General features: G+C 46.5%; 1 protein-coding gene across 6 annotated transcripts in view; it reads left to right on the top strand.

The window, feature by feature from the left end:
• Window positions 1-1,949: 1,949 nt before the first annotated feature.
• Vps13d (vacuolar protein sorting 13 homolog D) overlaps window positions 1,950-11,358 on the top strand; it is a 227,774-nt gene continuing 218,365 nt past the window's right edge. For 3 of the 6 annotated variants that reach the window (XM_026782068.1, XM_026782067.1, XM_026782066.1), the window contains exons 1-2: window positions 1,950-2,020; window positions 6,825-6,994. In XM_026782068.1, coding sequence (XP_026637869.1) covers window positions 6,898-6,994 — 97 coding nt within the window. In that variant the 5' untranslated portion in view covers window positions 1,950-2,020; window positions 6,825-6,897. Of the gene's footprint in view, window positions 2,021-6,824; window positions 6,995-11,358 lie in introns of those variants that run through there. The other 3 variants (XM_013348600.2, XM_013348601.1, XM_013348603.1) reach the window with 1 other exon arrangement.

An 11,358-nucleotide genomic window follows, 5' to 3' on the forward strand; every position in this document is an offset into this window, starting at 1 on the left:
AGGAGCTGTGTCCCGTCACCTGGCTAGCTTTACCCAAAATAATTACACGGAAACTGTATTCTTTTAAGCACTGCCTGGCCCATTAGTTTCAGCCTCTTACTGGCTAACTCTCACATCTGGATTAACCCATTTCTAATAATCATCCATCCATCCATCCATCCATCCATCCATCCATCCATCCATCCATCCATCCATCCAGTGTTGGTTACCTTTTTTCATCACTGTAGCCCGATAGCCTACAAGCAGCATCATAAGGGGAAGGGTTAATTTTGGCTCACATTTTGGGGTAGAGAAAGCTTCTTAGTAGAGAAAGCATGATGATAGGAGTAGCTTGGCCTATGGCAGTAACAAGGAAGCAGAGAAACGGGAGTATTGGTGCTCATCTCTCTTTTACCTTTTTTATTTAGAAGTTTTTAAAATTAATTTTTATTTACATGCACGTAGGTGTGCTGGCTTGTCTGTATGTGTACTATGTGAAAACAGCACCTCGAGAGACCAGAACAGGTGACGGATCCTCTGGTACTGGAGTTACAGGCAGTTGTGAGCCACTTGGTGTGGGCGCTGGGAACTCAACCCTGGTCCTCTGCAGGAGTAGCAGTGATCTTAACCCCTGAGCCCATCTCCGATGGCTGCTTTTCTCTTTTTGTTCAGTCTGAGATATGGACTTATCTTTCTGGTTCATCTTGCTCCTCAGTTTATGCTCTCTGGGAAGCTCTCATGAATGGACGCACTCAGAGGCCTGTTTCCTTAATGCCCTAGGTATTCTTTAGTCCATTGAGGTTGATCCTTGAGAATTCCTTTCTTCCCTTTCTCCTCCCACTTCTTTCCCCCATCTCTCCCTCTTCCTCCCTTCCTGATGGGGTCTCCTGTAGTACAGGTTGGTCTCAAACTGGCTGTGTAGTGGAGGAGGGCCTTGAACTCCTGTCTCCCCCTACCTCCCCTGTCTCCACCTCCCGAGTGTGTGCTGCGATTGCAAGCCTGTGCTGTCAGTGTTTGTAGAGGAGACTTTTGTGAAAAGATGACGAACCTGTTTTAGAATAACTGTCAGGGTAACTGAAAGGTAGCCAAGGAATAGACAAACACACAGGTCATCCCGAGTAACAACATTAAGTTCTGTACAGGGCTGAGCATGGCAGGTCACATCTGCAATTCCAGCTCTCCCGAGGTGGAGGAAGGCCAGGAGTTCAAGATGAGTTTCAGTCCAGCCTGGGCAAATAAACAGACAGACAAGGTCTATGAAGACATAAAGCAGCTGGAGACGTAGTTCAGTGCTTAGGAACCCTTGGCTGCTCTTGCAGAGGAGTTTGGATTCCCGCACCCACACGACCACTAAGTAGTACAAGTTGTCAACTTGTACAACTATCAATCCTCCAGAGAGGTCAGAAGGAGAAAAATATTGTTTGGTTAAAAAGTTTGCATTTATTTATTTCGTGTGTGTGGGGGCAGTCACAGAGAGGTAGACGACTGTGGGAATCAGCGCCCTCCCCTTCCACCGTGTGGATGCTGCGAATTGGACCCAGGTGATCTGTCCTGGCTGAAAGCTCCTGCACTGGTAGAGTCACCTTGCCCGCCCAGGAGTTGAGTTTTAATAATAGTGGGAGGGTGGTTTAAGCAGGAAAGGTGATAGTCAAGGGGTCAATGTGGGTGGGATGAGACGGAAGGTGGATGGGAAACAGGACGTTTTTGAAGGCATAATACTATTTGAACTAGGTTCATTTATATCTCTATGCTCACCTGAGACTCAGTTTAATCCACCTTTAAAATGGGGCTGGTTGGGTTGGCGCACATTAAGCCACCCAGCATCCCGGGAGGTGCCCGCAGCTCTGCGGGAGCGGCTGCTGACGCTAGGGGGCGTTCCATCGACGGCTCGGTGCTCGGCTGGCCAGGCGCAGGCACATAGCCTTTCGATTGGTTGGGTCTAGCGTCCCAGCCAGCGCCATTGAGGAGTGGCGGAGAGGAAGCGCCTGGCAGAACCGGGCTAGGGCGGCAGCGCTAGCGATAGCTACAGCTACAGTGACAGGTAGGGAGGCGGCGGGCAGAGCTGAGGGTCTGACGAGCAGCTCCCACCGCAGTCGTCCCGGCTGTGTTCAGACGGCCCGGCTCGGGGTCCGTGGCAGCCGGCCTCTCCCGGAGCCTGGGCGCCCTCGCGGGGACCCCGGAGCCCGAGTGTCGCCGGCGGCACCTCAGGCCCGGGCTCGGGGCACCGGTCCCTGCAGCCTGGCGACACCCCTGGATTGTGGGTGTCACTCCTCCCGAGGTCTGAACCCAACGTGCCAGTGTCCCTTCTGCACACCCCCCAGCGGGGCGTCATTCCATCCCTCAGTGCCTCCAGCCCCTCTGGGGTCACCTCTGGGTGGGGATATCAGGCCTGGTCCCTGGGGTTTTCCCTTACCCTCTCCACCTCCAGGTAGGGCACCCTTCGGCTTCCTTAGTAACTTAGAGAGCTATCTTCTCTAAGCTTGGTGGCTCTGTCCCCTGCTGCTGCCAGGCTTGGGGTTCTGACAGCCGACGGAGACGTGGGAAGGCAAGGGAAGCTTTGCATTCCTGTGGAGCCCTGGCCTGACACCCACTCCGAGTTGTCCCCTGGAGGCTGAGCTCCGGGGATCCCTCAGTTCTGAGTCCTAGCTGCCTCATACAGGGACTCCCCGGGTTCAGTTGCCAGTGCTTCTTCCCCTTCCCGGGTCTGGCCTCGTCTCGGGAGGGGCCTGGCTCAAGGTCATGTCCGGCTGTCTGCCCAGGCTGTGGTCTGAGTCCAGATCCTCAGTGTCACCTGCCACAGCGGATAGGGGAAGCCAGGTGGGGGTTATTGCCGGGCAGCTGCCTAGAAGTCCTGATGGACCCGAACATATAAACACTGGGATTCTGGCCAGTCTGGCGGCCCTTCCTGAAACCGGATTCCTTCAGGGAATCCTTGAGGTGGCCTCAAGCCTGGTCTACATGCTTAGCAGAGCTAATGGATGCTTTCTGGCTTGGGCCCCAATTTACTGAACTGAGGAACATCTTATGTAAATGTCTACTTTGTGTTCTTCCACGCTGAGAGTACAGTAGGGTCTGAATTTGGGTACAAAATGACAGTAGTTTCCTGAAAATGTAAAATTATTTTACGGTTGTGTGTGTAGTCAGGGGACAACCTGTAGGAGTGTTCTCTCTTTTCACCGTGTAGGTTCTGGGGATTAAACTCAGGTCTTGAGTCTTGGTAGCAGCTACCTACACTCAGAGACATCATGCTGGCCTGACGCTGGTTTCTCTGTATTGGGAAAACACCTGCAGTTGGCACTTCAGGGAGAGTTGGTATTTAGGGCTGAAATTAATGGCAATAACAAAAATAAAGAGTACTCCAGCGTTGGCTGGGTGCCCAGGACAATTTGAGGCTCACATAGTAAAACAGGATAGTCAGTTTGACACTACGCTTTGATAGATTTACCTTTTTAAAATGACAATAGAGAAATGTTTTTGGTTTTTCCAGACAGGGTTTCTTTATGTATTCCTGACTGTCCTGGAACTCACTCTATAGACCAGGCTGGCCTCAAACTCACAGATCTGCCTGCCTTTGCCTTCCAAGCGCTGGGATTAAAGGTGTGCGCCACCATCACCCGGTTAGCATTTTTGATTAACAAGAAAAATTTGTTTTTGTGATCTCTTTAAACAAATACTGAAGAGTCTCTCCCAGATTCTTAGTTTTATATCTGGAGCAATTACAAAAAAAAAAAAAAACCTTTTGGAGGAAATAAGGCAAGTATTCTGCAAGTTTTTAAAATGATATTATTATTTAGATAGGGTCTCAGTGTGTGCCCTGCTGTCTTGGAACACCTGCTTATCTAGAGGTAGACCAGAATGACCTTAAAACTCAAAGCTCTTCTGCCTCCCTTGCACTAGTATTAAAATTGTGTGCCACCACCCTGAATAGTTAATTGTTCATTTATCTCTCTCTCTCTCTCTCTCTCTCTATTTATTTATTTTTTGAGACAGGGGTTCTCTGTTGAACAGCCCTAGCTGTCCTGGAACTAGCTCTTGTAGACCAGGCTGGCCTCAAACTCACAGAGATCCACCTACCTCTGTCTCCTGAGTGCTGGGATTAAAGGCATGTGCCACCGCAGCCCAGCCTAGTTAATTGGTTTTTAACTGTCCCTGATAATAAATCAACCTTGCATGGACGTGCTAGATATTATGGAGAAGGAGAAGTAACTATCAGTCTTCCCTGGAGACTGGGTTGACTTTCAGGGGGCTTTTGCTTTGGGTCTTCCTTGTGTTGATAGCTTTTCCCTTGGGGTGAGTGTATCTTCTGGCACTAAGATAACTCACTAGTCATTGGGCAAAGTCCTTGGAAAGGATCCTGAAAGTAGCCTGGTTCCAAGTGGGACACATGCCACAGGAAATCTGGAATGTCTGGTGTGGTGGCTGATGTTCAACACAAATGGCCTAGAGCAAGATTTACAGCTCAGAGTTCTAATTGGAATCCACTAGCCCAGTGATCCGAGAACCCGCCTGAACTGTAGTTTCTGTTTGTTTGTTTTGAGCTGTCCTGGAACTCTCTATATAGACCAGGCTGACCTCAAACTCATAGATCCCCTGCCTCCGCCTCCCAGTGCTGAGATGCCCGGATTAAAGACGTGGACTAATATTCTTGGCTCCAACTTCAAACTTTTTGTTTGTTTATCTGTTTTAATCTCTCTCATGTTAACCTTTTTAAAAATCATGTTTATTCATTGTGTGTATATGCATTTGCGTCTGTGTGTGGGTGTGCCCATACCACAGCTTGCATATGGAGGTCAGGGGACAACTTTCTAGAGCCAGTTCTTTCCTTCCTTTAGGTCCTGGGGATGGAACGCAAGCCCTGAGGTTGGCAGCAAGTGCCTTTATCCTCTGAGCTATTTGGATGACCCTCATGTTAACCTTTTATAATAGTAAAAATCATCTATGTAACTTTAGGCAAAACATTTCTTTTTAAATTTTAGTTTATATTATGATGTTTTGTCTGTATGAATGTCTGTATACCACATGGTGCCTGGTGCCCATGGAGAACCAAAGAAGACATCAAATCCCCTGGAACTGGAGCTACACATTTGAGCCATAATGTGGTTGCTGGGAATTGAACCTAGTCTCTGGAAGAAGAGAACCAATGAGCCATCACGCTAGCCCCCCAGGCAAAACCTTTTACAAATATTTGCTGAAGTATCATAGTTATACCTAAGCCAGATGAAATGAAAACTGATTTTAATTGCCAATATTTTGATAGGCTTTAGCGTGTTTATTAAGTGTTTAAAAGAATAGTCTAGCCGGGCGGTGGTGGCGCACGCCTTTAATCCCAGTACTCGGGAGGCAGAGGCGGGTGGATCTCTGGGAGTTCGAGGCCAGCCTGATCTACAAGAGCTAGTTCCAGGACAGGCACCAAAGCTACAGAGAAACCCTGTCTCGAAAAACAAAACAAAACAAAAAAACCCAAAAGAATAGTCTATATATATATATTGTTTTTGTTTTTCTAGACAGGGTTTCTCTGTAGCTTTGGTGCCCGTCCCGTAAATATATTTTTTGTAATACTGGTAAGCACAATATCACACCATTTATTGTAATGAGCAATTGTGGTTCAGTACTGAATCTAAATACCGAACCCATAGCCGGAGGATTTCTGGTGTTTGGCTAAAACTCTTCATTAGCTCAGCATCTTCGGGATGTTTAGTGATAGGGCTGGGGATGTAGTTCAGGTGCTGGGGTGCTTGCCTAGCATGCTTGAAGCCCTTGGATCAGTTCTCAGCACCACACAAACCAGATGTGGTGGTGCACACTTGTGATCTCAGCACCTCTTCACCTCCAATCAGAAGTTCAAGCCTATATCTTCAGCTGTATAGTGAGCTCAACGCCAGCCTTGGATATATGAGACCCTGGTCTGGGGAAAACAAACAAGATGAGTGACTAAACACTGTCATTACATGGTTTTATGAATGAGCCTACTGCATAAATTTGCACGTCTTAAATAGGACACCTTAACTAGTGTTGTAGAGTGTGAATTTCATTCACACAGCCTCTGAACATGTTGCTTTGATCTAGGTTCCCACTTCTTAGCATTTGGGCTGAATAAGTCTACTCTGTGGGGTTGTCATGAGCACTGTAAGATGTTTGGCAGCTTCCACAGTCCCTCCTCACAAGATAGCCACAGCAGCATCTGAAGTAGCAGTAATCAAAGAGCCGGAGAGATGGTTGGGGGATTAAGAACACTAGCTCTTGCAGAGGATTTGGGTTTGGTTTCTAGTACCCACATGGAGGCTCACAAACTTCTGCACTCCAGTTCCGGGGACCATCCCTCCTTTGGCTCATACAGGCTTCTGCATGAATATGACACACATACACCTAAAAGGAGCATGTTCAGATGTTGCCAGATTGGCCCTGTGAAAAGCCCTTACTAGAGCAATCTGATCCCAAGTCTCATCCCCAAAGGAAGTATTTCAGAGAATAGTTAATTTAAAAGGCCCAGCTTCCGATTGCAGGTGATTTTCAGGTTTCTTGGTGACCTTCCCTGTGACTGAAGAACAGTGTGGACACTGGTCTTCCATTCCTCCTGCACCTCTGTAAGCCTGCCTCTTACCTTTTTCCACCTGCAGGCAAGTAAACAGGATGCCAACACAGGAATGCAATTCAGATTCTGTTTTGTTGTTTTTGAGACAGGAACTCATTATTTATCCATGGCTGGTTTAGAAGTCTAGACCAGGCTGGTCTGGAACTCACAGGGATCCGCCTGCCTCCACCTTCCAAGTGCTGGAATTAAAGGCGTTGTCTTACCACACCCAGCCAAGCTGTTGTTGTTAATTTCCTCTTTTCCTCTTTTCTAGATTCTGTGACCATGAGAGAGAGAAATAAAGACTGATCCATGATTTCTAATCACTTTTTTCTGAGGAAATAGTCATGTTGGAAGGTCTTGTGGCCTGGGTTCTTAATACCTATTTGGGGAAATATGTCAATAACCTGAACACTGACCAGCTTTCAGTTGCGCTTCTCAAAGGTAAGCACACGTCTCTGCAGTAAAGTATGGCCTGCCTGCCTGTCTTCCTTCCTTCCTGCCTTCCTGCCTTCCTGCCTTTCTTCCTTTCCTTAACTAATTAATTAAATGAAGAATTTGCATTTCTTTGTGTGTGGGAAGATAATGCAAGTGTCGTGGTTCCCGTGTGGAGGTCAGAGGACAGCTTGTGCAAGCCGGTTCTTTCCTCCTACTGTGTAGGTTCTGGGGCAGGTAAAGGTATCAGACTCAGGTTAGCAGCCTCCTGGTACCTGCCCGGCACCTGCCCTTACCCACCGAGTGACCTCACTTACCCTAGCTTACCTGTGGGTTTGTGTGCGCTAATATGATGCATGTTTGGGCACAGGTGAGAGAGCTCATGGGTATTTTCAGAGGCCAGAAGTCAACTTGGGGTGTCTTTCTCTGACACTTTCCATCTAAGTTTTTTTTTTTTTTTAAAGTGAGTCCCTGTCTTTTTTTTTTTAATATTTATTTATTTATTATGTATACAATACTCTGCACCAGACCTCATTACAGATGGTTGTGAGCCACCATGTGGTTGCCGGGAATTGAACTCAGAACCTTTGGAAGAGCAGGCAATGCTCTTAACCACTGAGCCATCTCTCCAGCCCTCCATCTAAGTTTTTGAGACAGAGTCTCACAGTATAATCCTGACTGGCTAGCTAGGAACTGACCATGAAGACAGGCTGGTTTTGAACTCAGAGATCTGCTTGCCTCTGCCTCCTGGGTGCTGGGTTTATGCCTAGCTAATTTTTTTTTTAAAGCCAAACAGTAAGACATATTGCTGGTGACTGCTTTACCCCAGTTAGGTTTTAGCTTTCTGGATGCAGCTGCTATCTCACGACAGTGGTGTTGACTTTGGCTTCAAACTTATTAGCTGATAATATTGAAATTCTGAGTCACAACTTCTTTAGCAAAAGAGGGCAATATTCCTCCTACGGTTGCTGTAAGGATCACGTGGGAACACCCCTAGACTGTTTCACATAGACACAACATAGGCATCCACTAGAAATTTTAAAGTATTTTACCTCGAGGTCTTTGATGAAATCTTTTTTTGTTTTGTTTTCAAGATAGGGTTTCTCTATAATAGCCCTGGCTGTCCTGGAGCTAGCGCTTGTAGACCAGGCTGGTCTCGAACTGACAGAGATCCACCTGTCTCTGCCTCTCGAGTGCTGGGATTAAAGGCATACGCCACCACCACCTGGTTTGATGGAATTTTTTGAGAACTTTTTACTTAGTAGTTTTCTTTCTTTCTTTCTTTCTTTCTTTCTTTCTTTCTTTCTTTCTTTCTTTCTTTCTTTCTTTCTTTCTTTGTTTGTTTTCCTTAGGTTTGTTTCGGTTCTGGGACTTGAACACAGAGCCCTGGGGATACTAGACTAGTGCTCTACCACTGAGCTATTTCCCCAGCATATTGTCTTGCTTAGAAGTAAAAGTACTCAAGGTTCGGGGCATGGTAGCCTTTGCTGGCCTGCATGTGGTACACTCAGTTCTATGATTTGATGTGGGAATTGGAAAGGGGTATCTTTCCCCCTTTTCTTTTTAAAAAATTTAAATTCTCCTTGCTCAGCTCAAAGTGGAACTATTTAATGCATGTAGAAAAAGAATATAGTTTGAGCTAGGCGTGGTATACACCTTTAATCCCAGTACTTGAGTGATACAGGCAGGTGGATTTCTATGAGTTCGAAGCCAGCTTGGTCTACATAGTGAGTTTCAGGACAGCCTGTTCTACATATGGAGTATGTAGGAGGGGTAGAGGGACTGAAGAAATAGCTCAGTGGTTAAGAGATCTGGCTGCTCTTCCAAAGGACTTGAGTTCAGTTCCCAGCATCCATTGTCTGTAATTCCAGTTCAGGGTCTGACTCTCTCACAGACATAACACACAGTCCAAATACCAACACACATAAAATGTGTTTTTAAATGAATAAAAAAGCAATTGTAGTTGTATTTATATCTTTTGTGCATTTGTGCACACACGTGCCTTAACATATGTGTGTAGATTAGAGGGCGACTTTGGGAGTTGATCCTCTCTTCCCACCCTGTATGTTCTAAGAATCATATTCAGACTAGGCAGGAAGAACCTTTACCCTTTGTGTCATCTCCCTGGGCTTCCTGATGATTTTCACTCTCTAGCCCTGGCTCATTCTGACACTGTGAAGTCTTTGCCAGCTTCAAACTGGTGATGATGCTCCTGCCTCTGCCTCCCAAGTGCTGGGATTATAGGCATGCACCACCACATACAGCTTAGATGTAATATATCTTTTTTTTAATTAAATTTTTTCTTTTTATTTTACATCCTGATTGCAGTTTCCTTTTCCTCCTCTCTTCCCTTTCCCTCCCTCTGTCTCTCTTCTACCACCAACCCCCATTCACTCCTCGTCTGTCGCCATTCAGCAGAATATATCTTGTAACAACTGCATGCATCATTAGGGTAATTTTTTTTACATCCTCTTTAAGGACTATTCTTTCTGGCTTTTTGATCTATGGAAAGAAGCTGGGTGTAGCGAGGCATGCTTTCAGTCCCAGCACACGCCTTTAATCCTATCACTTGGGAGCCAGAGGCAGGTGGATCTCTGAGTTTGAGGGCAGCCTGGTCAACAAAGTCAGTACCAGGACAGCCAGGACTGTTACACAGAGAAACCCTGTCTCAAAAAACAGAAACAAACAAAAAAAATTGTGGGATGAAACCTTGAGGAATGTTTTTTTTTTCCATAACTGGCATTAGTTATGAAAGAACTTGACCCCTTTAATAAGAACCCACAACACAGTGCAGTGTGTGGGCGCTCCTCTGAAGTGAGGGACCGGTCATGAGAGGAGCTGACAGTATTTGCCTGTCTTGACGCGGTTGAGTAGGGATTGAGGGCACAGGGTGCTAGATGAGCAAAAGCCTGTTACTCTGATCTAGTAGCGAATATTTACTGTTGTAAATGTCTGGGGAGACGCAGGAGACAGTGCTCAAAGTGGCTGGACTGCCTGCAACGGGTAAGGGGGGTGGTGGGAGAAGACTTTTCTTGTTTTGTTTTTCGAGCCAGGGTTTCTCTGTGTAGTTTTGGCTATCCTGGAACTTCATAGAACAAGATGGCCTTGAACTCACAGAGATCCACCTGCCTCTGCCTCCTGAGTGCTGGGATTAAAGGTGTAGTCACCAATGCCGAGCAAGACTGTATTTTTATATCAAACTGTTGTCCAGTTGTAACATTTGTCTTAACGTGAACAAATTACTCAGTTTCTGCATGTGAGAAGTTACTAACCATCCCGCAGGGTTCTGAGGACCGAGCAGGTTCATATGGGTCAGAGAGCTTAGAGCTGTCAGTGCAGGCTAGTCCTCAGCATCCATCCTCAGGATAGTCAGCACGCCATTGGCTGTAGGGTGGGACTTCAGCCACGGGCTGTGCTCAGTCCTCAAGTAGTTAAAAAGCAAGAACAGCTGGAGGCCAGAGTTCACACTTGGTCAACATTTTTAGCTAGCAACTGCTGTGGGCCAGGCTCTGGGCTTGGGATTGATACCAAAAGCTGAGGCGGGAACAGCACCCAAGAGTCAGGTTCAAGCCTGACAGAGCTTTCCTCACATACAAGCTGCATATGATGCGAGTGGCCACTGAGGGCCCTCTTCACCCTCTCTCCCTCTTTCCACCCTAGGTTGACAGACCTTCTATGACCTCTAGTGCTACCTCCTAACCAACTCTGAGATTTCTAAGCACACTGTTTGTCTGCTAAGCCTTGTTTTCTCATCTCAAAGTTGAGAAACTGATGGACAGGTCATGTAATCAACCCTAGTTTGGACTGTTTGAAAACTTCGAGCATTTAGTACTGACAGAGCTCAAAAGCCTCTGATGATGTTGGAGCACGGTGGTTGCACTTTGAATTTTTTTTTTTTTTTTTTGGTTCTTGGAGACAGGGTTTCACTGTGTAGTCCTGGCTGTCCTAGAACTTGCCCTGTAGACCAGACTGTCCTTGAACTGGCAGATAATCTGCCTATCTCTGCCTAGGATTAAAAACACACAACACCACCACCTGACTTTAATTTTTTTGTTGTTGTTCTGTTTTGAATATTTTTAAAAATTAGTTTTCCTCCTTCACATGCTCCTCTCTTCCCCCTTTCCTTTTCTTTCCATTCTGTTGATTAGTTGGTTGATGGGGGTGGGGTTTGCCCCACATGGAATAGGTGGGTGTCAGAAGATAGCTAAACTGGTGGGTGTCTGTTCTTTCCTTCCACTGTGTGGTCCCAGTGATCAGACTTGAGTTGTTACACCTGGTAGCAGTCAGCTCTCCCCTCTGGATCCTTCAAATAGCCCAGGCTGGCCTCAGACTTGCTCTGGGGCTGAGGAAGACTTTGAATTTCTTTCTTTTCT

The sequence above is a fragment of the Microtus ochrogaster genome, chromosome 10 (assembly GCF_000317375.1).
Source record: "Microtus ochrogaster isolate Prairie Vole_2 chromosome 10, MicOch1.0, whole genome shotgun sequence".
Classification (NCBI taxonomy): Eukaryota; Metazoa; Chordata; class Mammalia; order Rodentia; family Cricetidae; genus Microtus; species Microtus ochrogaster.